We start from the raw sequence: 26791 nt of genomic DNA, 5'->3' as shown, positions 1-26791 counted from the left end.
CGCTCCTCTGCAGCTACAAGAGCAGGACTGGGAATAAAGTTTGACCTTCCAAGGATAACTGAGTGATTCTGCTGCAATCACAGCACTACCAGGAGTGAAGCAAGGCACAGAAACCAAACCACGGGCGTTTTTACACCCTGCTTTCCACTGCCTCTGAGCTTTCCTGCACCACACACAGCAGCAGCAGCACTAAACCGGGCAGGGAGGGAGAGATCAGACATCATTTACACCTGTTAGTGGCAGACTGGTATTTAAAAGGAAAACAAATGAAAGAAGAATACAAAAAAAAAAAAAAAAAATCACAAAGAAAAAGAAAAAAGACAAAACAAACCGTTTGTTTTTCACACAGCCCAAGCCAAAACCTTTAATGAAAGACCAGCCAAGCCACTGGATTTGCAGGCACAGGAAGAACTCCCTCCTAATCCCAGCAAAATTGGTTGTTATTTTTTTTTTTCCATGTCACATTTCCAGTGACTGTTTCCTGAGCAGCATCACCTTTCTCTCAGCAAAAACAGCTGGAACATCCCATTTCCACACTTCAAAGGTGACCAATTCCACCAGGAGTCACTAAAAAATTGCAAACTCCCAATTCTCTGGCCCTGCCACACCTCACCGTGCTCTGAATTCAGGCAAACGTGGAGTGGGAAGAGCACATTCCAGCACTTCTAAAAATAGCACCTTTCCTCAATCAGCTATAAAAAGATGACACTTCAAACAGCTGCTGGAACACATCAAACAGGATCTGCCACTCCCCCAGCAGGAAAGAGCCTCGCTGCTGCAATCCAGACACCTGAACAGGCACAACTCCCAGCTTTTACAGAAAATGTTTTAATTCTCCACTTTTACACTCGGCATTTTCCAGCTGGATTTCAGAAAACAGTTGCGAATCCTAAAAAAAAAAAAAATTAAGATTCTCTGTGATTTTATCAGTGTGGAGCTGGACAGAGGGGAACACGTGTGACACGGACAAGGCTGGAGGGCAGCAGGATGCTGTTCCCCCAGGGAAATGTCCCACAGGAGGGCTGCAGGCTGGCAGCTGACACAGCCCAGGGCTCTCAGGAGGGACTGGGACTCTCCTGCTGTGTCCCAGCCAGCTCCTGCCTGTCCTTCCTCTTCTCCTGCAGCTCCTCCAGCACAGAGTGCAGCTGCAGGGCAGCCTCCCTGGCTCCAGCACCCTGCTGCTCCACCTGCAGAGAAAGGACAGAAAAAAATCACATGAAACAGGGTGGAAAAAGGCTGATTGAGGAGAGCCACAGCCCTCTGAGTGCCCAAAGAAAGTTTATTCCATGCTGGGATTGTTGTGGAGGCACAGGAGGGTGGCACCAGGGCAGGACATCCCCAGAGGGGCTGCTGACCTCCAGGTGAGAAATGGAAAATTTCAAAACACAACAACAAATGTACAGAGTTCCAAATGCTTTAGACAGACACACCATGCACTGTTGGAATGATTACTCATTTTCATCAGCATAAAAACACCTTTTCTGACCCACAAGTCCCTTAACCATGGCCAAGAGGAAAAGTTTCTCTGCACAGCAAAGACGTTTTCAGATCATCACGTGTGTGACTGCTTTGCTGAGGATTTAATTCAGATCAACTCAGCATTCAAGGCCTGGGAGTGGAGTTTCCTCAATCCACCAGCCAAGTAACCCTGTGAATATTCAATACTCACCTTATCCACTCCTCTTCTCTGTAAAATGATCCCACTGGCTAAAAGGGCCTTTCCTGTTTCTTCAAACAACTTCTCCTCTTCGATTTTCCCTCCTTCCTTCAGTTCATTGTATTTCTCCACAAACCTGGGTTGCAAAGTTGCTTTTTCACACTCACAAACAATGCTCTGGTTCCCAGAAGGAAGGGGAGGAAGGGGCAGCCTCAGGAACATTCCCGGTTTCATTATTAATTCATTATCACCTCACCTCTGGCAAGTAGATTTGAAGTTCAGCTGTGTCAGGTTGAAAGGTCTGGGGCCATTGCCATAAACTCTGTAAAACCTCCTGCACAGGAAAGGAAACAGTTTAGATTTTGGAGGAAACAGACAACAGCAGAGTCAGTTCATTCAGGCTGCAATAATTCACATCATTATTTCTCCTGTTCACAGTAATGAACACCTGGAGTGTCCCAGGCCAGCCTGGGATGGGGTTTGGATCCCCTGGGGCAGTGGGGGTGTCCCTGCCATGGCTGGGGGGCCCTGGATGGGATTTAAGGTCCCTTCCAACTCAAACCAGTCCGGGATTCTACAGAGGTTCGTTCCAGCTTTTGTAATTGTATTGATAAATTCGAGTAAATCACCCCCATCGCCGGGGCAGGGCAGGTCTGGAGCTCCCTCCCAGGGGTTCAGCCCCGCCCGGAGCTCTGCGCCGGGATCTGCCCCTTAAACCCGACATAAACACGGGGAACGGCATAAACCCCAAAACCCACAAAATAAGAGGCAAAAGCCGGCGGGGGCTTTAGGAGCAGCCCGGGAGGGATCACGAACGCCTTAGGGCGCCCCGGGCCGCACTCACGCCCTCACGGTGTCCTCCCGGTAGAGCACGGCGCCCACGGGGTCCCGCGCCTTCCCGCGGCGCGGCCGCGGCACGCGGTACACGGGCTCCCGCAGCGGGGGGAACGCGGCGTACACGTCCAGCCACAGCGGCTTCTCCAGCAGCCCCATGCGCACCAGGTTCCGCGCCCTGCGGGGGACAAGCGGGGGCTCAGCGGGCCGCGCTCACCGGAGAACCGGGAACCCCCCGGGCCCGGCTGAACCCCCGCCCCGCCGCACCGGTGGTACACGGTCCCGATCTTGTGCGTGCGGCTCCCGGCCACGACGGCCATGGCGGCGCCGGCACGGTGCTGCCCCACACGGAACCGGAAACGGAACCGGAACGGAACAGGAACCGGAGCGGCCGCCAGGGCAAGCAGCCGAGTGCCGAGCGCCGGCGGGAGAAAGTGGCCAGGCAGCGTCAGCCGATGGCCGAGCGGCGGCGCAGCCGGATCGCCCCCATCGGTATCGCGGTCGCCCCCGGCGCTGTCGCGACAGACGCGACCCGGGGCGGGTGTGCCCCGGCACCCTCAGCCCCAGCCCGGGCAGCAGCAGCAGTCCCGGGGCTCGTGGGAGCCTCGTCTCCTCTTGGCTGCTGGTGCCGTGTCACGGGATGGCGGGATATCCCGGGCTGGAGCCACAGCGACGATGGCGCCCCACTCGTGTCCCTGCACAGACCCCAGTGGGCGGTGGGACCAGCTCCAGTGGGATCAGCACCAGTGGGCAAGTGGGATCAATACCAGTGGGATCAGCACCAGCGGGATCAGCACCAGCGGGATCAGCACCAGTGGGCAGTGGGATCCATACCAGTGGGACCAGCTCCAGTGGGGTCAGCACCAGTGGGCAGTGGGATCCATACCAGCGGGATCAGCACCAGCGGGATCAGCACCAGTGGGCAGTGGGATCCATACCAGTGGGATCAATACCAGTAGGATCAGCTCCAGTGGGATCAGCACCAGTGGGCAGTGGGATCCATACCAGCGGGATCAGCACCAGCGGGATCAGCACCAGCCCTGCCCGGCGCTGCCCCACGGCCGCATCCCGCCCTGGGCAGCCCCAGCAGACACAGCACGGCCACCGCAGGACGCCGCTGTGTGTTTTCCACCTCGGTTGATATAAAACGCAGCGGCTCCACCCAGCCCCTGTGTAAACACCCTTCCTGCGGGCAGCCTTTCCTGCGGGCAGCCTTTCCCGGTCACTAGGTGCAGCCCTCAGCTCGGGAATGAGCCGAGGGAAGGCAAGCGCATCTCCGCTCCCATCTTGCAGCCTGGCGAAGGAAGGGGGCAGTAAATTTCCACGGCAGGCTGGCAGCCAGCAGGGATCCCGGGGACATCTCCAGCCCCGGCCCCGGGCTGCTCTCAGCTGCTGTTTTCCTTAAAACGCTGGTCTCGAAGCAAAACCCCAGTCCCTGTGGAGAAGAATCCCAAAGGGAGCTGCTGGAGCTGCTCCAAGCCCTGGGCAGGCGCTGGGCTCTGCTTTCTCCAGCGTTTCCATGCTTTTGACATTTAAGGCAAGAACGCCTTGACTTTTTGCAGGCTTTTCTTTCGCGGGGGAGGTTTCTGAGCCGCGCACGTGAGGCCGGAAAGCTCCACTCCTGCCAGGAAATGGACGCTGGTGCAGGACAGGTGGGTTCTGTGCCATCCCTGCAGGTGAGGGGGTGTTCTGTGCGCCCCCCAGGAATGGGTCATCGGATTCTTGAGGAAATCGCTGGACACTAATTCAGCCCCATCAGGAGCAGGGAGGCAGCAAACCAGGGCAGATTTGGGGTGTTCTACATCTGGGAGCTGGGTGAGAGCTGCCCCTTCCCTCCCCAAGCCCCTTTCCTTTCTTCTTCCCCCTGTAAAGAGTAGAAAAATACAGTGTTAAAAAAATTACACAGCCTTAAGAGTACAACAGGACTTTATTACAGGAATTACTATTAAACATCTTTGAGAAAAAAATCACTTATGGAAATAAATTCTAAAATAGCCACACTCACAAACGCCACAGGTCGGTTTGTTTTTGTTCTTTTGAAACCTTTTTGTAGAGAAACGATACAAACATCACTGAGAATTGTACATTTTTATGTCAGAAATGCGTTTTGGCTCCCAGGCCAAGTTTGTGGCCTTCCCACTTCTTAGACCTGACGTTTTGTTTTTTCTACAGGACACAGAAACAACCCCTCTCCATCTCCATCAAAATGATGCTTTGTGCCTCCGAGATATTTTGACACGGCTACAGAGCGACACCCTCCAGAGGCTGTGCCTGGCCTGGGATGTTTGAGGGCACCTTGTTGGGTGATGGTGGTGGCCAAGGCGTGCCCAGGGCTCCGGATGGCCACGGTGCTTTTGGTGCAGGAGCCCCAGCAGGGGCAGAGCCAGCAGGGCTGGGCACTGGCACCCGCCTGTCCCCTCCCCTGCTCCCACCCTGCCTCGCTGTCCCTTTCTCAGTGGGAGCAGAGGCTGCTGGACACCTCGGGGACGAGCTCAGGCAGAAAGCAGAGGCAGCTGCTGGCCCGGGACTGCTCCAGCAGCAAACCTTGGCCGGGTTAGAGGTGACTCGGGATGTGTCACAGCCTGAAGAGGAGGGACAGTGTCCCCCTCAGCAGGGCTGACCTGTGGCCCTGTGCCAGCCTCCCCAGGAAAGCTCGCCCCATCCCCAAACCCTGCAGGCGCCAGCCCAGCCCTCCTGCCAGCACCTCCTCGCCTGGGAGGGCAGAATTCCCCTCCCGCCCCTCGGTGCTTCCTGCGCTCATGGAAACTTCGCCGGGAGCGCAGCCCTCGGTAGCTGAGAGGCGCTGGAACGGTGACAAGCTGATCCGCTTCCAAGTTTGACTTTCTTCCAAATATGCAGAGCTGCTTTGGACTGGGAAGGAGAAAGAGCAGCCTCCTGCGGCCCCCAGGGCCAGCAGAGGGTAGGGAAGGAGCCCCTCCTTCTCTTCAGCACTCTCAGGATGGAAGTCCCACTCAGGGACCAAAGGATTTTCCGTTCCCTGATTCACCCTGAGCCAGGTGCTCCTCCAGACCCACATCCTGCCCTGGGCAGGGCAGGGCAGGGCAGCCTGGGCCATCCTGTGCCCTTGCAGCACCTCCTGCCAGTTGTGCACGGCACCGGGGGCAGGGGTGCTGCCCACGGTGTGGGGCAGCCAGCGTGGCCTGGGGTGGCCCTGAGCTGTCACTGCGCTGCCACCCCTCAGCACGTGCTCCTCAATCCTTCGAAAGCAAAGGAGAGGACACCAAAACCGGCATGGGCTGGGTGGGCTGGGGATTCTGCCGCTTTGATTTTAGGAGCCCAAAGCTTGCTGGCATCCCAGGGTGCTCCCAGCTCAGTGCATCCTGCCCTGGCCCTCAGCAGCCCAGGATTCACCTGAGCGCTGCGGGGAGAGTTTTGTGCTGCGCAGACCTCCCCCAGAGCCTGCAGGCCCAGACAGACACCTGGCAGCAGCCGCGCCCCTGGGCAGGAACCAGGGGAAGGCGAAGCTGAGGGGATGGCCCCGATCCCCACGACGGCAGCAGCGCCCAACAGGTGCAGCAGCTGCGGCGCTGGCGGGGGAGGAAATCTTGGCGTCCACTTCAAAGGCACGCGGGCTCTGTTGGGAGTGAAGAGGAGCCTGCCGGCAGCCAGCGCCTGCAAGGGGGACTTTTGTTACCAAACCCTGCCGAGAGGCAGGGAAAACAGTTGCGTGAGTGTTTGATGGCTGCGGCTTCTGCGTCTGCCGCCTTCACAGCTCCCATCCTGCAACATTTGTGCCGGTTGGCGGGAGCCCGAGAGTGAAACAGGCACGTCTAGAGCCACCTCCTGCATTTGGCAGGGAACGCTGTGCTGATAAAGGAGGAGAAAATGTGCTGGCGGGAGCGAATTCTGACTTTACGCTCGTCACTCGTTACTTACACAGCGAAGGAATTTGTTTGTGTAATTATTTTGAGCTCGACGGCATCTCCGAGGGCTGGCAGGATTCTGGTGCTGTGGGCACGAGGAGGGGGCTCTGCTCCTGCCCGGCACCAAACCCAGCAGTGCCCCCAAGCCCTGGTACAAACTCCGCGCTGAAAACACCTCCTCCACCAGCCCTGCCAACCCCTGGCTTGGGCTTTGCCTCTTACCTACAGCGGGGACGTCCCTGGAGCTCCCAGGCTCCAGGAGCAGCCCCAGCAGCCCAGACCCAGGGGGATGTGTCCTGCTCCATCAGTGAGGGTTCAACTGGTGTGAAATCCAGCCCTTGGTGCTGCCCACGGCGGCACAAAGCTCCCCAACGTCAAGGCAGTTGTAGCAATGCCGAAGGCAAAGGTTTAATTCAAAGTGAAACGCCTAGGAAAAGAAGGCCTTTCCTTTATAAACAATTTATATTATTTGACTATTACCTGATCTGAATCTCTGCTCATTACTCCTAGCAATAATAGACAACGGCTGTTAGCTTCCCTTTCTCGCGTGGTTTTTGTTCCGGTGTGCGCAGAGTGAAGTTACATCAGACCACTACAGATATGTTCAGGAGTGCTCCGGCCGAGCAGACCCCACGTGTGAACGGATCCTCGTTAGTACGGCTGATTTCACTCCTCCTGCCCCGCGGCCGGGCCGGGAGAGCAGGTGGGGCTGCTCCTCCCCAGCCTGAGCTCGCCGGCTTCTCCGCAGCCGCTCGCAGCAGCTGCCCGCTTTTTTTTGTTTAGTTTGTTTTTTTTTTCCTTTTTTTTCCTTTTTTTTTTTTTTTTCCTTTTTGGCTGATTCGCTCGGTAGGAAAAGTTGTTTTCAAACCACTGGTAAGAAAACGTCGTGCCTCGCTTCGACACTTGTACTTCAGAGGAGTACAGCAGCAGAGGGGGAACAGCCAAAATCTGGGTGGTTTGTTGGGTGGGTTTTTCCTTTGTCAGCCATCTCCTGGTGAAGCCTGGTGCACGTCCTGTGCCAGCAAGAAACCCCAGTGCTGGGACCTGCAGGGAGGGGATTGGGGGACAGAGAACAGCACAAACTCAGCCTCAGCCACACAGTGACAGCTCCCGGGGCTGTCCCAGCCATGGGCACTGATGGGGTCTGTCCCCACCCGGACACACCCTGCACCCAGCCGAAAGCACGTGGACCCTCCTCCAGCCGGCCTGGGCCATTCACACCGAAGCATCATCCATCCCCAGGTGCCTCTCACCGTTTACTGCCCATCCTTCGGCGTCTCCTCCTCCTCCCGGAGCTGCTGCCGCCGTGCTTGGAAATCTTCATCTGAAAGGCAGAGGCAGGCGGGGGCTGTAGCCACCTCCACACCAGAGAACCACTGCACCACGGTCCGGGGAAGAGCCCCAGGGGGAGGCAGCCCAGCTTTGCCCAGGGTTTCCTCCTCGGAGAGAGAATTCCCACTGGGACTCGGGGAGTTTCTACCAGAACACTGGACGGAGGTTTTTGGCCCACAGGGGTATTTCTGCCAGGCGTTCACACCTGAGCCAGCCCTGGGGGTGATGTGGGGCCGGGCCGTGCCAAGCACAGCCTGGCACAGCACTCCTTACCATACGCGTGTCCTTCCACGTCATCGAGGAGATTTGCCGTGGAAGCCGCTGTCCCCATCCTGGGCCCTCCGCTAAGGAAAACCATTTGTGGGGCCAGGATGTGGCCGTGGCACCACAGTCATCCAGCCCAGCCCACGCTCCAGCCACAGAGGTGCCCTTGGAGAGCCCCCAGGACCACCCTCCCCGCCCCACAGCCCCTTTCAGGATACACCTGGTGCTTCAACAAGTGTTTTCTTTTTGATTTCCTCATCTTGGTCTTCTCGGAGAAGGCTCTGGCGAGTTCAAACAGCTTCTTGCGTGTGGCTGGAGGGAAGCAGCTGGGTGAGGGTCTCACCCAAAAACCCTTCCCAAAGCTGCCACGGCCAGTGGGAAGGAGAGGGCCAGGGCCAGGGGTGTGAGAGCCACCCGCACCCCAACACCCTGCGGTGATGCCCTGGGTTTGCCAGACTCAGAGAGGGAGGCAGGCACACCTTGGTCCTGGAGGGAGGTGCTCATGTTTTATCCTTTTGCTGGGATTTTCATGATCCCCCTTACCCAGCCCTCCCAGTGTCCCCAGTGCCTGCAGCCCAGCTGAGGCCGCCCAAGGACCTTGGTCTAGTTTGTGGTGGGAAAAGCGGGCTGTGACTTCCCAGAGAAAGGATGAGTTTGGGAGAATGCAGGCGCTGCTGTCATCTCCCCCTGCCCACCCCACTCGCAGCTCCCCTCCAGCCCTGTCAGCACTGACGGGGCTGCACAGACTCACATTTCCCCATGTGTTTGAGTTTGTCTCGGAATAAGGCATCGTCGGACACGGCACCGCCGGCCTCGCTGGTTGCAGAGGGAGCTGCATCACCTGCAAGGCAAACAGCTGCTCACCGGGAGTGCCTGCCTGCTCAGCGAGGGCTTGGACAAATCGCTTCCATGACCCAGTTCCAGCACCAGCAAAGGGCAGAGCTGGGCAAGGGCAGGGGGATGAGGGTGCTGGCACGTGGGGCTGGCTCTGGATGGGGACCCTCTGGGGACACCACGCCTGGGACAGGGTGTGCAGAGCTGTGGGCTGGCAGCACACCCTCATGGGCGCTCAGCCCCAGCCCCAGCACCTCCCTCCAGGGGCAGCAGCCCCAAATTCTCCCCGGGCTCTGACTGAGCTCTGGCTACTGGATTGTGCTACCCAGTGGACCAGGAGCAAGCCCAGCTCGCAACCAGAGACCCCCAGAGCCACGTCCCTGTTCCCCAGGTCTGTGAGCCCAGCTGGAGCCCTGCCAGGCTGCCCAGGCCGCCCAGCCCCGTGCGGGGCCATCGACAGACACCAGCTCTAATTCTAACTCTTGGGCAGCTGCTCTGCTCCGAGGTTAATCGGGATTACCCGGGAACAGTCATTATGCCTCCAGGCGCAATCCTCTGCTCCAGCCCAGGCACGGGAGGGCAGGGATGGATGGATGGAGGCAGGATGGAGCACCTCCATGTGGGGAGGGCAGCAGCACCCATCCCCATGACCCACCAGCTCCTCTCCCATGCTGGGAGGGCAGCAGGGAGGGATCAGCCGGTTTCCTCCCTCCTCTGGAGGCAGCTGGGCAGAGGGATGGGAATGCAGGGGCTGCGGGGGATCCTGCTGTGGAGAGACACTGCTCACGCGTGTCTTGGAAGTTACCTGATAATACTGAGGAGAAACCAAAGTCGTTGCTGACAGCAACACTGGTGGACTTGGATTTTTTTGACTCATATTTCAATCGATCTGAAAAACAAAAAGCGCGGGGCCCGCTCGATCAGACCCTGGGGGCAGAGCACATGGCTCTGCTCCCCTCTCCCCTCACAGCCCCGTGGCTGCCCAGGGACAGGCTGGTGGCGACGGAGGGAGCTGGGGCTTTGCTTCAGCACAGCGACCACAAGCACTCGATGGGAGCCCGCAGCAGCAGAGGAACTGCCCACCCCCCACAGGCACACGCCCGTGGTTTTCCTGCCACCCGCAGTGACAGTGCTGCCGGGACCCTGCAAAGCACCATTGGCACGGCTGGGGAGGGCTCGGGGGGCATTCCCAAAGCTCCTTGTTATGGATTCTGCTGGGCTCTGCCAGAGATGCTGCAGAGGGGTGGGCAGGGGGAGGAGAGCAGGAGTCCAGGGAGAGCCCACCAGTGCGGGCAGCTCGGACCACCAGCCCCCAGTACCGGCTCTGCTTCGGCACAAGCCCTGATCCCAGGGGCAGGGTCACAGCAGGGCACACACCCAAAAAGCAGAAGTTTCTGAAGGGCCTTTTCACCTCTCTCCAGGGCGAGGAGGAAATCCCGGTTCCTCTGGAGCTCCTTCATGAACTCTTCGTTCTGCAGGAAGAGGGCGATGCGCTCGTCCTCCAGGTACTGCTTCCACCGCCGCTCCTGCTCCAGGGAGCCCTGGCCCCGCGGGGCCAGCCCCCGTGGCACGGGCTGCCGGCAGCCGTGGGAGCCCTGGGGGAGGCAAACGTGGCTCAGCTGGGGTGCTGGTCTCCGGGGGTCCCTGCAGCAGCACCCCGGGCTGAGCTTGGCCTTGGGCCCCTCTGTCACACCACAGCTCCCCCAGCCCCGCCTGCGGCTCCCCAGAGGGGTCCCTCCCTCCTCGACCCAACAGCCAAAAGGGACAAAGGGGGACAGGGCATCACTGCCTCTGCCCCTTGGAAAGGCACAGGGGACAGACATCCCGCGTGGGAACCTTTCGGAGCTCCTTTTGCAGAGCACAGGCTGGCACAGATTTTTTTTTAACTTTAAACCATGGGGTGGTGCCATTAGCAGAACCTGGTGTGGAGGTAGGAGAAGGGTCTCAGCAGCATGTCCGCTTTATCTGCCATCTCTAAAGAGCAGAGTCTGCAACGTCCTGCTGACAAACGTCCCTGCACGAGGCACGTCACGCCTCACACCTGGGGAGCAGCACAGCCTCATCCCTGCCTACAATATTTATCTGATTTGTAGCTGCTCCCAGAGAGCCATAAAAAGCAAAAGCACACAATTACTGGGGAAAGAAAAGGGCAGCTGCTCCTCTCCTCCCCCTGAGCCCAAATGAATTGGCACGCTCCTATTCCCAGAAAGGTAATAGAGCCCGTGAAGCTCAACTTGCAGGGCAATCATTCATGAAAACGTGGCAGGCTGCCTTTGGAGACGAAACGGGAGGGAAGAGCAGGGTGCCTGCAGCCCCCACAGCCCTCCCCGTGCCAGGAGGGTGCTGGATCCATTTAGGGGTTCCTGTGTTAGCAAAGGGCCGAGGCATGCCCCGGATTGTGGCTGGAGCTGAGCTGGGTGCCCAGCATGTGCTGGGGCTGCTTGTTCCCCCTGGGATGCTGCCCACTGCCTGCCCCGCTGCAGGCACCCAAACCTTGTGGCTTAAAACAACCGTGGAGCACACGTGGACTCTGATTTCCCAGGGGCAAATCCTCTGGCTTGCACTAGGTTTCCCACCCAAATTCCACTGCAGCAGCCCTCAAGTGCCCCGGCAGTGCTGCTCTCCTTAGGAGCATTACTGGTCCTGCTGCTCCTCCTTTCCAAAGAATCGAAAATATTAAGTGCTTATGGCAAGTGGCATTTCTGGCACTAATTATTGGGATAACGGCAGGAAAAACACCAAAGCTTTGCTGAGAGCTCTTTCACACCTTGCCCACTTCAGTCTCTTGAACAGGACACGCTCCGAAACTTTCGGTTCAGTCCGCATCTGGTACCCAGATGCTTCCAGCCTGCTGGTGCTGCAAGCTCAGGGTGGCTGAGGGCTGGGGTGGTGGGATCCCACCCCAGGGAGCCGGGGTGCAGGCTGGAAGGGGTGGCCAAGCCTCACCTGTGTGCCAGCCTGTGTCTGCTGGGGCAGGATGCGCAGGAAGTCCTCGGGGAGGTTGCCCAGGAGCGGCGGGTTCCAGTTCCTGTAGTGTGTGGTGCCGGGCACGTCCGTCCTGCGGGGCAAGCACAGGCAGCACCTCTGGTGAGGAGAAACCCACCACCACCTGCCATGGCAGCGTGGCACAGGGCCTGGCACGGCAGAGCCTGGCACGGCAGAGCCTGCCCAGCTCCCCCAGCCATCCTGGAAACCACAAAACCTCAGCACATCCCCAAACCTGCAGCGTTATAGCATCAGCTCTGGAGAGTGAAAGGTTTTTCCCAGAGTGTTTGGAATCTTTGGGGGCTGCAATTCAAGCCTTGCCCTGCGACTCTGTACGCTGGGTTTTCCTTCTCCCTTTGTTTCCCTCGGACTCCCAAAAACCAGCCTGGTGGGACCCCAGCACTGCAGGGATTTGCCCACAAAGCTGACAAACGTCTCTCACCAGGTGTCACGCCCAGCCTGCACAGAGGGCAGGGGCTGGCACGGAGGTGCCCAGGGCTCACACTTGCTGTCCCACAGCCCCATACCTGCAGCCAGAGCGGCGCTGCCAGGGGACAGGTGGGAGCCAGCCGAGGTGTGTGGTGAGGAGCCAGCACAGGGCCTGGCTGCCCAGCACCTGGTGTTTTCCAGCAGAGGCGTGCACCCCCCCGCCCCCAGGAGCTGATTTTTGCCATTCCACACGCTGCCACAGCAGCTTTCCGGCCCCTCAGCTGTTCGCGTTTAGACCCTCACAGGGATTTTTGAGCCAGCTGTGAACTTCATTCATCTCCCTTGGCTTTGTCTCGCTCGACCCTATAAGGAACGGGGCCAGCCGGGCGTGCCAGGGCCAGCTGCCGGCAGCCTGACCCCTGTGTGCTGACAGAGCCCCGTGTGCTGGGGGGCACAGACCCCGGTGTGCTGGGGGGCACAGACCCCGGTGTGCTGGGGGGCACAGACCCCGATGGGCTGGGGGGCACAGACCCCGATGGGCTGGGGGGCACAGACCCCGGTGTGCTGGGGGGCACAGACCCCGATGGGCTGGGGGACACAGACCCCCGTGTGCTGGGGGGCACAGACCCCTGTGTGCTGGGGGGCACAGACCCCCGATGGGCTGGGGGGCACAGACCCCCGGTGTGCTGGGGGGCACAGACCCCTGTGTGCTGGGGGGCACAGACCCCCGTGTGCTGGGGGGCACAGACCCCGATGGGCTGGGGGGCACAGACCCCCGTGTGCTGGGGGGCACAGACCCCCGTGGGCTGGGGGGCACAGACCCCGATGGGCTGGGGGGCACAGACCCCGATGGGCTGGGGGGCACAGATCCCCGGTGTGCTGGGGGGCACAGACCCCCGATGGGCTGGGGGGCACAGACCCCCCCATGGGCTGGGGGGCACAGACCCCGATGGGCTGGGGGGCACAGACCCCGATGGGCTGGGCTGGCACAGGTGCCCCGGAGCTGTGTGGGGCTGGCTCACCTGGGCGGGGGCGTGGGTGGGGCGCGGGGGTAGCGGCTGCCCAGCGCCTGGCTCTCGTAGGCGGGAGGGGAGTACACGGGAGGCGGCTCCTCGTCGGAGCTGTCCGGCTCCAGGGTGCGCTCCAAGATCTGCAGGGGGAGAGGATGGCGTGAGGGCAGGACAGGGAAATGCTCCCCAGCGGGCCAGGGCTCCCTGTGCAGCAGATAAACAGGGATGGCACGGGCTGAATGCCGGTGCAGAGAGGACGGGGAAACCTGCTGGCACTGCACCTCCTGCACCCAGGGGGGTTTTGGTGGAGTTTGGAGGTACTGCTTTCGAGGGAAGAGGGTGGGCGAGCCTGTTCTTGGGTGCACACAGGCCCGGGGAGCCTCTGACAGCAGCAGAAGGGTCTCTGTTGGGTTTTGGAGCGAGGGAGAGCGGGGAGAGCACTTGGCTTGGGAAGCAAGTGCGGGAAGCACGGCCCAAGACAATCTTTGGTGCAGCAGCCCAGTTGATCCGGGCACTCAAACCTCGCCCTGCCTGCAGCAGTTGAGCCGCACCGTGCCCAGGCAGGAGGAGGCAGGACGAGACTGAGGTGCCCACTGTGGAAGGCAGAGCCCCAAGAGGGGACCCCCAGGCAGGTTACCTCGGGGGGGATGCTGTCCTCCGAGTCCGAGCTGTCGTCGCAGCCGCTGCCGTCCAGGTTCATCTGCAGCAGCTGGTCGATGGTGGCGTCCACGGCGCCGTTGTTGGCCCTCAGGACGCACTCGATGATGTCGTAGTCCATGTTGGGGAACATGGTCTTGAAGTCCTCCATGGCCTGGTTGAACTCCAGGCGCCTCACCTGCCTGGCGGGGCGGCTGTTGTTGAGCTCCTGCGCGGAGGAGCCGCCGCGGGAGCCGCCGTTGCTGCTGCTCCGGCGGAAGAGGCTGGTCATGGCGGGGCGACGGCGGCGGGGGCTCGGTGCCCGTGGTCCCGGCTGTGCCCGTGCCCCTGCTCACGGGGGGCTGCCCCGGCTGCCAGCCCGCACCATGGGCGGGTGGGTGGGCGCCGGGGGTCCCGCTCCCCGCGGCTCCGCGCCTCAGCCCCCGGCGCGCGGCTGCATCCTCCCACCTGCGGAGGGGACACGGCACAAAGTCACCCCCGAGGACAAAGCCGCCCACGGGACGGAGGCTCTGCAGGCCTAATGTTTTCTAAGTGTAAAAAATTTTTTAGCCTGCTAGCAGCTGCTAACTTTTTCCCCCCCGTGAGGAAAAATTTCTCAAGAAAGTTTCTTCTCGAAACAATCTTGGCAAACAACTCTCCTTCCTCAAAACAATCTTGGCAAGCAACTCTCCTTCCTCAAAACAATCCTTCTCCAGGTGGTGTTTTGCCGTTTCTCCAGTTAACCAGCAGGGTTAAAAAAAAGTGTCGTTCCTATTCACCAATCATGTTAAGTCTGTATCAGAACACCTCATAAAAAGTAGTAAGGATTAAAAAATAAAGCCTTGTTTTTCTATGCTCTTTGCCTTCTGAAATACTTGGAGTCTTTCTTTCGTGTCCTACAGCGACAAGGCTGCCCCGTCCTGGCAGGGGACATTTGGTTCTGTTCCACCCATCCCACAGCATCCTCGTGGGACTGAGCCATCCCTGCAGCGGGCCCGGCACGCCGTGCCAGGAGCTGTACCAACAGAACGCCAGGCAAGAAAAATGGCATCACTTCCACTGCCCAGGGCTGCCCAGATTTAACGTTTCCAGGTCTGACATGTATTTATAAACACTGTAAAATCACCCTTTAAAGTAAAACATGGAGTCGGCTCAGAGAGTGTCGGAGCAGGGGGCTAAAATGCTCTGCAGCACGGCAAATCGACCCTTTGGAAAAGCCACCAAATCCAAGATTAACATTCACTTTAAAACCATAAACAGATTATACAGCTACTGCTTCTCGTTTGAAAATGCAGGGCCAAATTCAGTTCTGGATTAACTCCACTGTTTGAAACAGAATTACCCCAGGAACACTTTTGATCCATAATATCATTTTCAAAGGCTTTTTCCTAAGCGGCAGGCAGAGAGTTCAGGATAACTGTCCCTAAATGGTATTTAATGCAGAAGAACGTGCCAAGCGCGTTTCTTAGCGAAATGGTATAATCAGATTCCAAGCCATTAGGAGGAGCAGTCACCTCTGAAGGTCACCTGGGCTCTCCCCTGCCCAGCAAGACTGTGTGTGACAGCCATGTCCCCAGTGCTCGGTCCCTGTGCCAGCCCACAGCCCTGAGCTGCTCCAAGGGCTTTCCAGGGGCTTCCAGAGGCTGCTGAGAACAAAACACACTGGCAATACACGGGGAGCTCAGTGGGAACTCGGGGAGAAGTTCACTTCTTGTCACACTGCTTAGCCCCCATCTTCATCCCCAGGGACAGCATTCCTGCTCCAGGCACCATCTGCTCTCCTTCCCTGGCTTCTTCCTGGAAGCATTTGCATTTGGGTGCACCACAACAGCAGCCCTGTGCAAACACCGGCACCCAACCAGTCATCACGCCTCGGTGCCAGGGGCCATCCAGTGCCACCTGCCCATGGCATTTGCTCCCAGGCAGAACAGGACCCAGGGAAAAGCAGCAGAAGAATCACTGTCGGGCACAAGGGGCCGTGTCCAAACAGCACCGGGAGCCCCCAGCTGGCTCCTGCTCACTAATAATCTCCATTTAACTGGTCCCTCAGCCAGGATCTGTCTCCATCCCAGTAATTCCCAATCCCCAGGATCAGCTTGCCAGGAGCCAGGCATGGAGCAGCGCTGTGCGAGCAGAGCAGGAACAATTCCGACAGCTCTGCCCGGCTCTATTCACTGAGGACAAATAAATCCGCTGGAGTCAATTAATAAAACACTGCTGCTCGTTCCTCCTCCGCTCCCCTGACTCATTCCCAGCAAAGAGCCGGCATTGTTCACACCTCTGGAATTATACTTTAATTGCAATATTGCATGGCTGGTTTAGTCACGTATTAAATTGAGTTGTAACACATTCACAGGGGTACACACCTCCTTACAAGATTTGGCTACTCCAAGAGGATGGGGAACGAGCCTGGACACCCACGGGAACACAGCTTACGCTGGATACACACACAATCCACGTATGGAGATGAGAGTTCCTGTGGAGAAGCACTGGCTCAGCAAAGCTGTGCCAGCCCATTAACCTCAAACAGCAAAATAACCCCCCAAAACCAGGCTGGAAATCCCCAGGCCTCCATAAAGTAACCGAAGTGCCTGTGCCTGGGGAATCTTTGTCTCCCAGCATTTGACCTTCGATTGTGTATTTAAAGGCTTCCCTGTAACCAGGAGGGCCACGGCTGTGCCAGGCACTGGCAATCCCCCTGCCCGCCCTCTGGGCTCCTGTTGCCAACACCAGCTCTGGAGAGGTGTTAGGCAGCGCTGTACCAGAGTCTGGGACAGCTCCCTGGAAGTGCTGGATAGTGACTGGACACAGCAACGTGCTGAGCCATGGAAATCTGGTCAGAAGATAAGCAAAATCGGGGATGGGGACAAGATATTTTACACCAGAAAGGCTGTGCTGCATATCTGGCCTCAAACAGTCCCGAGGGGACGTGTTGGGACCTTCCCTGGCCTGAGATACCCCAGGAATTCGGGGCTGGCAGGGGTTGCTTCCAAGGCACAGACCAGGGCAGTTCACATGCCCTGAAGGCTTTTAAACCTACTTTTCAAAGTCCTGCTGCTAATCCAAAGAAATGCAAATCACTGCATCAGCATGAGCTACAATCCAGGGAAAAAGCAAGTGGCCCTGTGGGCAGGAGTTGCTGTAAAAGACCATCAGGTGGCTGTACTCCGAGGATCCTCAGGTGAGCAGTGGGGAGGGCAGCGGGACCCCGCTGGCAGCTGGGGAAAGGGCTCAACATGTTCCTGGCCCTTATTTCTGCCATGTCAGTGAGCGGCTGGGAAAATGCCAAGAAGAGCAAAATCCCTGGGATTTCCCAAAAAAGGAAGGAAGAAGCTGGCGTGTGACTGCAGTGGGCACCGGGCACGGCCTGGGTTTCTCTTCCCCTCCTGCCCCACGTGCAGGACGAGGCTGTGATCGCTCCTTTGCTGCTGCCTGATCAACTTTCCCCCTCTCTGACAACAGCCCCCGCGCTGTTATCCCGCAGCAGGACCCTGAATGCGGTTATTCATCTGCCAAACCCGGGCGCAGGCATAATCCCTCGCCCTTCTGCTGCGCCCATCACGGGAGGAGCTTAAAGGCTTTGCAAGCTCCTGGCCCGCGTGTCCCCGTGCCACAGGTCGCAGAGAGCAGGGACACTGGTGTGGCTGGCTCTGCCCCCGTGGTCTGCGGCTGCACCACCAGCCCTGGCAGCACAGGATAAATCCTCCTGTCCTGGCAGTGCCGGGTCCTGGCTCACCCCAGCTGACCTGTGCCACAGAGAAAGTGCCAGGTGACATGGCAGTGCCAGGTGACATGCCAGCGCCAGGCTGGGGCCAGGCACGGAGCCAGCACTGCGTTAGGAAGGGCTGCCACCGTGCCACATCCACAGCAGCTTTTATCCAAGTGCCTCCACATGCTGGGAGGGGGCTGGCACTGAAAATGGCAATGTTTTGGTGTCACTGCCCAGCCAGGACAGCCCAGGACACTTTCCCACACACCTCCACGACTGCTGTCTCACTGCACACTGTGCCAGGCACTGGCACACCTTTGGCTGCAGCCCCTGCCCTTGGCTCACCACTCAAAACCATAAAATACAACCAAACACAAGCTGGCCTTGGGGGGTGGCCGGCCCCTGCCAGCCCAGGGGTTCACCCTGCTCTTCTCCCACCCAAGCTGCCAGTGACTTGCACAATTCGGAGCCACCCTTGCCAGAGCCAAGGATGAGACCAGAGCCAGGAGAACGCCTCAGTCAGGCTCCTGGGAGGGATAATGCTCACAACCGGGGAGGAGCATCCTCCTGTGCCCCGGGCATCCTGCCTGGGCACGGCTGCTCTCACCCAGCACTCGGCACCTCCCAGGAATGGGCTCTTCCCATGGAGGGACGGCCCGAGGGGAAGCTCTGGGGCAGGCACGGTGTGAAGTGGCCGCCAGCTTCCCGGGAAGAGCAGCTGGATAATCCCGGGGGTCGGCCAGACCGGGAATGTGGTGCTGGAAGCAGCAGTTGCTCGGCTCCGCCAGGAACACAGCCCGGACGGAGGAGCCAGCAGCTGGAAAAGCACTGGGGCTGATCGCTCACAGCCCTCTCTGCTCGGGGAAGAGCCTTGGCACCAAGTGCAAACCAGAATATTCCCTTCCCCAGTGTCTGCTGCGGCTCAGACAGCAGATGGGACTGCTCAAACCCTGCCCAGCCCCTTCTCCCCTGATATTTTGCCACGCTGTGTTCTTGGATCTCCCCTGAAAACACGCTGGAGCTGGGACCCCCCTTGCAGGGAGGACGGGGGTGACACCACCGAGTGCTGGGTCCCCCCAGCCCTCGGGGCACTCATCCCGTGGTGGCTGCAAGCCCAGGCCTGTGGTGCCTCAGCTGGGGATGCAGAACAGACACGCAGAAGCATTTCCATGCTCAGGAGTTTTTGGAGAAAAGGGCTGATAGCTCCCCCAGTTCCTGGAGGGAAGACTCTTGGAAGAAGTCTCGAAACTCAAGGATGTTAAACTAGAAATAGTGGCTCTGTCCAGAGCAAATGTGCCGAGTTCTGCTGCAGCCAGGCCCCTGCAAAGGGATTGCTCAGTGTGGGAACGAGAAGTCTGGGAACGTGACTGCTCAGCGGCTGCAGGTGTGACTATAATAGGACTGAAATTGGGATGAAAAGGAAATGATCAGGAACAGAAATTATGCTATTCTCAACCACCAAACATGCCAAGGATGTGCAGGACGGGCCCCTACCAGTGTCTCCTAAATCCCCTTGTCACCCTCCTCTGTGCCTCAGGGGATGCTGTGCACCCCTCCTGGGCCCACAGCCTGGGAAAATTGCTCCGAGCAAATCCTTTTTCATGGAAACAAATAAGCACCTGAGGATCTCCTTTAATACTTGTTCTACCGAGTATTAAAATGGCTGGCTTTAAGCCCTTTTCAAAAGCAGAAGCAATCAGGGAGGCGAGCACAAGTAAGCCCTGCTCGGGAACCTGTGCAGCCCGAACCTCTGCAACAGGAAAATCCCCTCTTGGCTCCGGGGGCAAGTGCAGAGGAACCGGGAGAGCCACGGAGTGATGCTCCCAACACGGGGTCAGCATTCCTGCCCAGCTGGTCTCACCCGACTGCTTTCCCGGGGAGCCCATGGACACGGCGGCACCCTGAACACTCGACATCCGCGGTGCAGAGATGCAGCGGCCGCTGCGGCCTCGGGGCACGCACTGCTCTCCCACCACGGCCAGATTTATGGCAGCCCTTTGTGAGCCGACCAGATGTCGGCCCTCCACGGCACCCGGCTGGCTCCTAAACCGACACCACCCCGATAAAAGCTGGGCTGGGAGCGGAGAGCCCGGCGGGGCTGCCCCGGGGAGCGCCCACCTTCCCCTGCCGGGACCCGCGGGGCTGCCGGGGGGTCCCGCTGCCCCCAGCCCCCTGTGCCAAGGCAGGCAGAGCCGCCCCCCCGGCCCTCGGCATTGTGCGGCGCTAATCCCCGGCTTTCACACGTTTTCCGAGGCAGGAGCGCAGCCCCCGCCCCGAACTAAGCCCACATTAATGAGGGAGCACCAGATCCTCATCCAAAAGTCGCCTGCCTCGCGAGGACCGCCTCGCACTGGTTTCATTGAAGGTAATTTGATCTTGGTAGGACGACATTCCTAAAATAGTTGAGGGAATTCAAACATGAAATAAGGTTTCCAGGAAGGGATTAAAAAAAAAAAAAAAAAAAAAATAGGTCAAGCAAGTGTGAGCGATTAAAGTGACCCGGCATCCCTTTGTACGGTTTAACTGCGGCTCTGTTCCAACTCTATCTCGCATCAAGGTGTAATAAATTAGATCCAAGAGGTTGCCCAAAGCAGCCAGGCCGATATAAGATTATTGCAGGAGGTGGCTGGTGTCGGTGACCTTTCCTCCCCTGGCTTTCACCGCCGACATCAAACACACAGGGCCCAGCTGAACCATCAGCTCAGAGCTCTGGAAGGGCCGGGAGCTGCCTCCGTGCCACGGGACAGCCCGTCCCCAACTCCCTGCCTCAGTTTACCCATCCCGAGGGAGGCAGGAGGGAAGCCCAGGCACCCGGCCACAGCCCTCGAGCCCTGTGTCACACAATCTTTGGCTGCTTATCCCTCCTCTCCCTTTGTGCTCCCGGCTGGGCACAAAAGCGTTGGGAAGCAGCTGGGAGTGAAAGAAGAATAAAAATTCCTGCGGACACAAAGGTGTGTGGCATTCCCTGGGGACCGGGCTCAGGGCAGGGCGTGTGGAGGACTGGCTGCCAGGCAATTCCTGGGTTAGGTTTGGGCAGTGATGATAAAAGGGAGAGGGGGAACATGGACCCGGCTGGGACAGGGTCGACCCCGCTCCCTGGATAATTAGTGTGGCTGATTCCAACTGCTGATTTGCCATTATGGGTCAAGGGTCACAGAAATTAAAGGATGGGAGGAAAAAAGGGAGAAAGAGCCTGAGCAGAGGCAGTCCCTTCCCCTCCATCTCCCTGCAGAGCAGGAACACACTGGAATGGACTGGAATTAGACTGGGCTCACCCTGCCCCAGGCTGGTGCAGAGCATCTCTGCAGGATTTGGCCCTGGGCATCCCACAAAGGCAGGGACAGGCAGGGACAGGCCGTGCAGAGCATCTCCAGTGGCTGCTCTCCTGCCACCAGGCCTTAAGGGCCGTGGCTCACTGTGCAGAGGAAAAATCCCGTATTGATTCACCCCAAGCTCTGGAGCACAGACCGCACGAGTTTCTATGGAAACAAAATTAGTGGAGTAAAACTCTCCCTGCCAGCACACGGTGAATTATTCACCAGGACAGGCCCCTGGCCAGAGGGGCTGCTGAGAAGATTTAAAGGTGATCACAGGGCGGCTGCTGTGATCCCCCTTCCCTCGGGGACCAAACCACAGCCAGGGAGGATGAAAGGCCCTGGGTTTCCATGCCATGTGTGTGGTGGGAAGGTCCTGCCCCTCCCTCAGCACATCCACATCCCCAGGGAGAGGGTCAGGGCTTCCCCCCTGGCTTCCCCCACTCCCAGCCCCTTGCACCATGGCACAGCAGCAAAACACAGCACAGAGTGTCACTGCCTGACGTGGGAGAGGAGAGGAGAGGAGAGGAGAGGAGAGGAGAGGAGAGGAGAGGAGAGGAGAGGAGAGGAGAGGAGAGGAGAGGAGAGGAGAGGAGAGGAGAGGAGAGGAGAGGAGAGGAGAGGAGAGGAGAGGAGAGGAGAGGAGAGGAGAGGAGAGGAGAGGAGAGGAGAGGAGAGGAGAGGAGAGGAGAGGAGAGGAGAGGAGAGGGCAGGACCAGCCACAGCCCAGCTCATCCCACAGAGCCTCCCAACACAGTGCTCAGCACCGCGAGCCAAGGGCTGGGGAAGAAAAGGCCTAATGAAGTCACAGAGAGAGGAGGGTGTTTTTATGAGTCACTGAGCCATATGGTGGATACAAGCTATCCCGGGAAAGCGCCGAGCCAACAATCCAGTGCTGCCGTACCCTTGTTGTCCTGGGACACAGCCCCACGCTGCAATTGCACCGGGCTTTTGTCCTCCCTCGTGCTGGGTGACATTGCTCGGCAGAGGAGAACCTGCCTGAAAGGCTACACCTCACCAGGGACAGGTATTTAATTAAGGCCCTACGTCAGGCCCCTCCTGCCAGCCAGCACAGGCTGCTCCGTCCCGGCACAACCGGGATTGTGGGGCAGAGAAAAGCCCTGAAAGGAGGAATGTTGGGATTGCTCCATCACAGCACATCACAGAAATTACACGGGACACTAACCTGGATTTGAAGCCAGGCCAAGGCTCAGAGAAACTCTCAGTCTCCTCAGCAGCAGAGTCACACCTGTGCCAGCACAGCCCAGGTCTGGGTGGCAAAGGGACCCAGACCCCCAGCAGTGGCTCTGCTTGCTGCCCTTTGCCAACAGCCACCACCACGGGTCACGTTCTTCTTCAAAACCCCATCTTGCTTCTCTCTTGTTGTTTTCAAGTTTGCATGACTAATTCAGGTACATCCCATCCCAGCTGATTTGTGCTGATCGTGGCAATCACCAGCCAGGGAGGTTCAAAGCCACAAGGATTTCAGAAGGAAGAGTTTAGGCTCCAGGAGCTGGGAATCCTCCCCAAAGACTGTCCCCCATCTCCAGCACGTGCTGCCAGTGACCCACCTCCATCACCAGAGCTCCAGCCACCGTTCTCTCCATTTTCTGGAGATGATCTCCCTGTGTTCCCCTGCTCAGCCCCGCTTTCCTGTGCCAAGCACAGCGGCCAGGCTCCATCCCAGAGTGTCTGTGTGCCCATCGGCGTCTGCCTTCCCTGGGGAAGGGAGAGCGAGGGCAGGGATCGACCAGCTGTCAGGCAGAAGGAAGAAATACCACTTCCAGGAGTCAGAGCTCATTTCCCAGCAATAAAAGCAGGCTGGGAAAAAGTACCACTAATGGGGATGCACATCCCACACCACTGCAGCCGATAGGAAAAGTACCCAGGGGCTGTAGCATCAATAAAAGCCATCACCAAGGCTTGGTTTTAAGCAGCACAGCTGTGGATTAGGCCCAGATCAGGGCATAAAGGATCTGCCATTCCCCCCATGTGCCAGCCTCAGCTCCTGACTCTGAGTTACGGCTTCTCCAGCAGATGGAAAAGGAAATCTTTCTGCTTCCTTCCAGGGAGGGGAATGGCTCAGATCAGCATCTGCCCTTAACTGCTCCACTCTCCATCCTCCTCAGCCCCACTATCCCCACTCCACTCACACACACACTGCTCTGGGGACCCGAGGATGAGCCAGCAGCTCCAGTGCTCATAAATGTCACCTAGAAAGGAAGACCTGAAGACTTTGTGCCTCCTGGAGTTGTTTGTGGGTGGACTTTATCTCCTTTCCCATCTATTTTCAGTGGGTCCTCACCGCTGAGTGGGCAGCCTGCCTTCCCTCTGCCAGGCTCACCTCCTCCAGGCAGGGCTGCGAGACGGTTCTACCTCCCCAAAACGACCCCCGGGGATCCAGGCAGACCCCAGGGACTGGGACACGCCTGGGCCCAGCCAGGGGACAGCTCCTGCAAGGCAGTTAACGCTGGGTTTCAAGACACACTTGTTTGTTTGTTTGTCGCTGGGCAACAGGGAGGATGGAAAAAATGTCAATGCCATATTGTCACCTCTGAGTCACCGCTCAGCACGGGTCGAGATGGCCCCGGTCCTGCCACCACCGAGCACGGGGAGACAGGAAAAGGGCCCGAGGCACCCCGAAAGCAGCTCACTGCAGCTCTCTCTGCCTGGCTGGCCCCGCTCTGACACCATCCCCATCCCCACAGATGGGGACTCCAGTGGCCTGGGGACGTCGGTGGCCCAGGGACAACTTCCCGAGCCCTGGGAAGGCGAGGCAAGGAAATTTGCATTCCTATTTGCATTTCCTAATTGCGCCTGCGGGTTTCCTGGGGCAGCGGGCTGGCTCTGGTTTCCATGGCAGGTTTTGTGCAGACCTGGAGAACCGAGGGAGGCACAAAGAGGCCACAATGGAGCTGCCACTCAGCCGCATCAAAGGCGGCGGGCGGGGCGGGCCGGGGGCAGCGCGGCCCGTGTCCCCCCGGCTCCCCCGGCAGCGGGGGACCCCCGGGCCAGGGGCGCAGGGTGGCTGGTGGCCGGTGCGCTGGCACGGCCGCGGTCCCAGCGGCGGGGACGCGGAGAAGCGGAGTCACAACCGCTGTCGCCCGGAGGCAGCAGCCGCTCGGCGCCCGTCGGAAGTGGTGCAAGAGCTGGACCCAGATGTTCGCCCTGTTCTCATTTCCTGTTATTTTTCAGCCAGCTTTCCACCCGCCTGGGTGGGTTGCTTGCTCCTTCCAACTTCCCTCTCCATTCAGGGACCGTCTCGCTCGCTGCTGCGCCCATCCAGAACAGCCGAAACAGGGAAAAAGCCCCGAAAATGTGCTCCCCACAACTGCTGCAAGCCCAGTGCCACTGAGCAGTGGTGAGGCTCCAGCCAATGCCCCTCTACCCCCCATGGCCATGGTGACAGAGGCGTTGCCACCACAACAAGAGCGGGACTCATCTCTGCCTCGCACACCTGGGAAGGGCTCTGTGCTTTTATGTCAAGGTTTTTTCTTATTTTATAGTTATCAATTGTCATCACCAACACCCTGTGCTGCCCCAACGCCTTCCGGCTCTGACCACGAGCACCCCACAGGTGAGTCCACCCACAGGGTTGGGGCAGAGCCCCCTTCCCACACGTCCCACGCCGGGATTTGGGATTTTACCCTCACGGCACAGACCCTGACCATGACTGACCCTCCGGATCCTCTCCTGGCTATCCCCCTCCGAATGGCAGCACCCACAGCATGCCCCGTTATCTGTGCCCGTGCAGAGGGTGTTGGTGAGGGCAGATAAGCACCAGCATCCCCTGTCATGCTGCTGCTGCTGCTCCCCAGGGCTCGGGCAACCACAGCACCACAGCAAAGCTGCTCGGCCACGCCACCAACACGGTCAGGTGTCAGCGTGTATTGTTCATCTTTTTCTCATTTGAAAGCTCTTCTGTAATAAAATGCTCGGAAAACCCAAACTTCCTCAAGAACTCTGTGGCTGGGAAGAGGATGGGCACCTTTGACAGAAATAATTTCGGCTGTCAGAGGCTCTGACCCCAGGAATGGGCTGTGGACAGCCAGGGATGGGTGCACAAGGCTCTGCCAGCGTCAGGCATATCCTCACCAGGGGGTGGTTGGATAACGTGGAGGGAAAGGCCACAGGTGCACAGCTACCAGCAGGTGATGGCAGGGTCTCCTCTGCCACAACAACCACCAAAAGCTCCCCACAGCCAATCCCCACTCCCAGAGGGCTCCCCTGGGGTCTCATTGCCCCAGCGCTGCACAGCTCATTGCCGAGCGCTTCCACAGGAAAACCTCGGTGAAAACCACAAAGAGCTTCTCAGCGGAGCAGATGCCGCTTCAGCCTGTGTTCTTGGAGGTGGAGGAGGAGGATGTGAGGAAAGCCACAGCTTCCCCAGCCGCGGGGCAGCCCCGCCAGCAAAGCCCCAGCGGCAGCCTCAGGGGTCAGCCCAGGTTGGAGGTTCTCCCGTGGAAATCCTTACGGCTCCAGCCCCCGTGTTTGTTGTCAGTGGCGGCAGCAGGAGGAGGTGTGAGGAGGAGGTGCGACTCCACTGCTTTTTAAGAAAATAATAAAAAAGAGCCTTTCCAACCCGCCTGAGAGACAGACGGTGCAGGAGAGCACTGCTTTGAGAGGTGACTTGCACTTGACTCCTCCATCGCTGCCTGCCCACAACCCACTGGCAGCAATTCCAGCGCTGGACAGGAACCCCAGGTGAGGATCAGCCTGGCAGGACGGTGCCCTCCATCCTTACGGAGGACGACAAATGTGCCTGGGCTGGGCACCCGCTCGGGGGCTCACAAACGACCCTGGTCACCCCGGAGGTGACCGCCACCGCTGCTGCGGCACACCAGGGCCCCGCCAATTCCCGCACCAAGCCACGGCCCAGCGGGCGGGGACGGCGGGCTGCGAGGCGTGCTGCTCCATGCCCGCGGCGCGGGGCACAGGGACGATGTCCAGCAGCAGCAAGCCACCAAACCCAAAGCCCAGCGCACGGAGGGCTCACGCTCGGGGACCGGCGATGCTGCGGGGCCGAGCGGGACGCGGGTCCAGCCCCACGGCCGAGGCCGCCCGCCCGCGCCCGGCCCCGCGCGGGGACGGCACCTCGGCCCCGCACCGCGCCGCCGGCTCGGCCGCCCCCGCCGCCCCGCGGGCTCCGCCGCCGGGACCCTCCCGAGCCCGGCGGGCCCCGCGCAGGCCCGCGGCGGGGCCGAGCAGCCGGAGCGGCGGCGGGGCCGTGCCGGGGCCGCGGCCCCCAGCGCCGGGCTGCGGAGGGGCGGCCGCAACAGGCGCGGCCCCGGCCCCGCCGCTCCGCCCGGGCCCCGGTTGAGGCCGAGCCGGCGGCGGCCCCGCTCCCCCCCAGCCCCGGCGGGGCCCGCGCGGCTCCGGGCCCGACCCGCGCAGGCCGAGCGGCACCGCCCGCCCCGGCCCGGCCCCGGCCCGGCCCCGGCCCGGCTCGGCCCGGCCCGGCTCGGCTCGGCCCGGCGCACAAAGAGCCCCGGCCCGCCCCCCCTTACCGGCGGTCGGCGCCGCGCTGCGGGGGCGGCGGCGGGCGGCTCCAGTCACGCCGGGAACCATGGAAAGGAGCCGGGACGGGAGACGTACGTGGCGGGCGGGCGGGGGCGGCCGTGCCCGGCAGCGGGGGGCGGCGCGGCGGGGCCGGGGCCGGGGCCGGGGCCGGGGCGGGCCGGGGGGGCGCGGGGAGCGGGGGCGGGGGGCGTGCGGGGCCCTGGGCACCGCCGTGACCCCCCCGGCGCCGGAGTCCCCCCGCGGGCAGCGCGGAGCTCGATCCGGCCCGGCCGGGGGCATCGCGGGCCGGCACCGCCCGGGGCCCCGCCGCTCCCCGAGGTGAGACAGCCCCGTCGGGGTCCTGGCCATCTCGGGGTCCCCCCGTTGTCCCCGGGATTCCCCAG

General features: G+C 59.9%; 2 protein-coding genes and 1 long non-coding RNA gene across 4 annotated transcripts; 1 reads left to right on the top strand and 2 right to left on the bottom strand.

Moving 5' to 3' along the window:
- Positions 1 to 805: 805 nt before the first annotated feature.
- MRPS23 (mitochondrial ribosomal protein S23) lies at positions 806 to 2861 on the bottom strand. Its single transcript, XM_066202100.1, has 5 exons — positions 2759 to 2861; positions 2502 to 2669; positions 1914 to 1991; positions 1670 to 1793; positions 806 to 1187 (listed from the first exon to the last, which is right to left on the bottom strand). Exons 1-5 carry the CDS (start codon positions 2809 to 2811, stop codon positions 1056 to 1058), a joined length of 555 nt encoding a protein of 184 aa, XP_066058197.1. The 5' UTR covers positions 2812 to 2861; the 3' UTR covers positions 806 to 1055.
- A 1544-nt stretch (positions 2862 to 4405) lies between these two features.
- Positions 4406 to 26483, bottom strand: CUEDC1 (CUE domain containing 1). Its single transcript, XM_066201893.1, has 11 exons — positions 26396 to 26483; positions 13867 to 14333; positions 13242 to 13369; positions 11752 to 11863; positions 10217 to 10400; positions 9611 to 9694; positions 8723 to 8812; positions 8190 to 8283; positions 7981 to 8039; positions 7629 to 7699; positions 4406 to 7419 (listed from the first exon to the last, which is right to left on the bottom strand). Exons 2-10 carry the CDS (start codon positions 14155 to 14157, stop codon positions 7632 to 7634), a joined length of 1110 nt encoding a protein of 369 aa, XP_066057990.1. The 5' UTR covers positions 14158 to 14333; positions 26396 to 26483; the 3' UTR covers positions 4406 to 7419; positions 7629 to 7631.
- Positions 23490 to 24978, top strand: LOC136299957 (uncharacterized). 2 transcript variants are annotated; one of them, XR_010723600.1, is made up of 4 exons: positions 23490 to 23664; positions 24143 to 24249; positions 24395 to 24465; positions 24549 to 24978. It is a non-coding gene; the product is annotated as an uncharacterized lncRNA (long non-coding RNA). The 2 variants fall into 2 exon arrangements; XR_010723599.1 differs by having other exon boundaries at positions 24395 to 24978.
- Positions 26484 to 26791: the final 308 nt, after the last annotated feature.

Source organism: Chamaea fasciata, unplaced genomic scaffold (assembly GCF_029207755.1).
Source record: "Chamaea fasciata isolate MVZ Bird 193981 ecotype frontalis unplaced genomic scaffold, bChaFas1.0.hap1 SCAF_21, whole genome shotgun sequence".
Taxonomy (NCBI): Eukaryota; Metazoa; Chordata; class Aves; order Passeriformes; family Sylviidae; genus Chamaea; species Chamaea fasciata.
This window is presented reverse-complemented; position numbering and strand designations above follow the sequence as displayed.

Coding starts and splice junctions, on each gene's coding strand:
- MRPS23 (XM_066202100.1), bottom strand. CDS start 2,811: ATGGCCGTCGTGGCCGGGAGCCGCACGCACAAGATCGGGACCGTGTAC. Junction 1,992..2,501: donor CGGGAGGACACCGTGAGGGC/GTGAGTGCGGCC, acceptor TTTCCTGTGCAG/GAGGTTTTACAGAGTTTATG. Junction 1,794..1,913: donor TTCAAATCTACTTGCCAGAG/GTGAGGTGATAA, acceptor TTTGCAACCCAG/GTTTGTGGAGAAATACAATG.
- CUEDC1 (XM_066201893.1), bottom strand. CDS start 14,157: ATGACCAGCCTCTTCCGCCGGAGCAGCAGCAACGGCGGCTCCCGCGGC. Junction 10,401..11,751: donor AGACACAGGCTGGCACACAG/GTGAGGCTTGGC, acceptor TGCCTCCCCCAG/GGCTCCCACGGCTGCCGGCA. Junction 7,700..7,980: donor CGTGGAAGGACACGCGTATG/GTAAGGAGTGCT, acceptor TCTGCCTTTCAG/ATGAAGATTTCCAAGCACGG.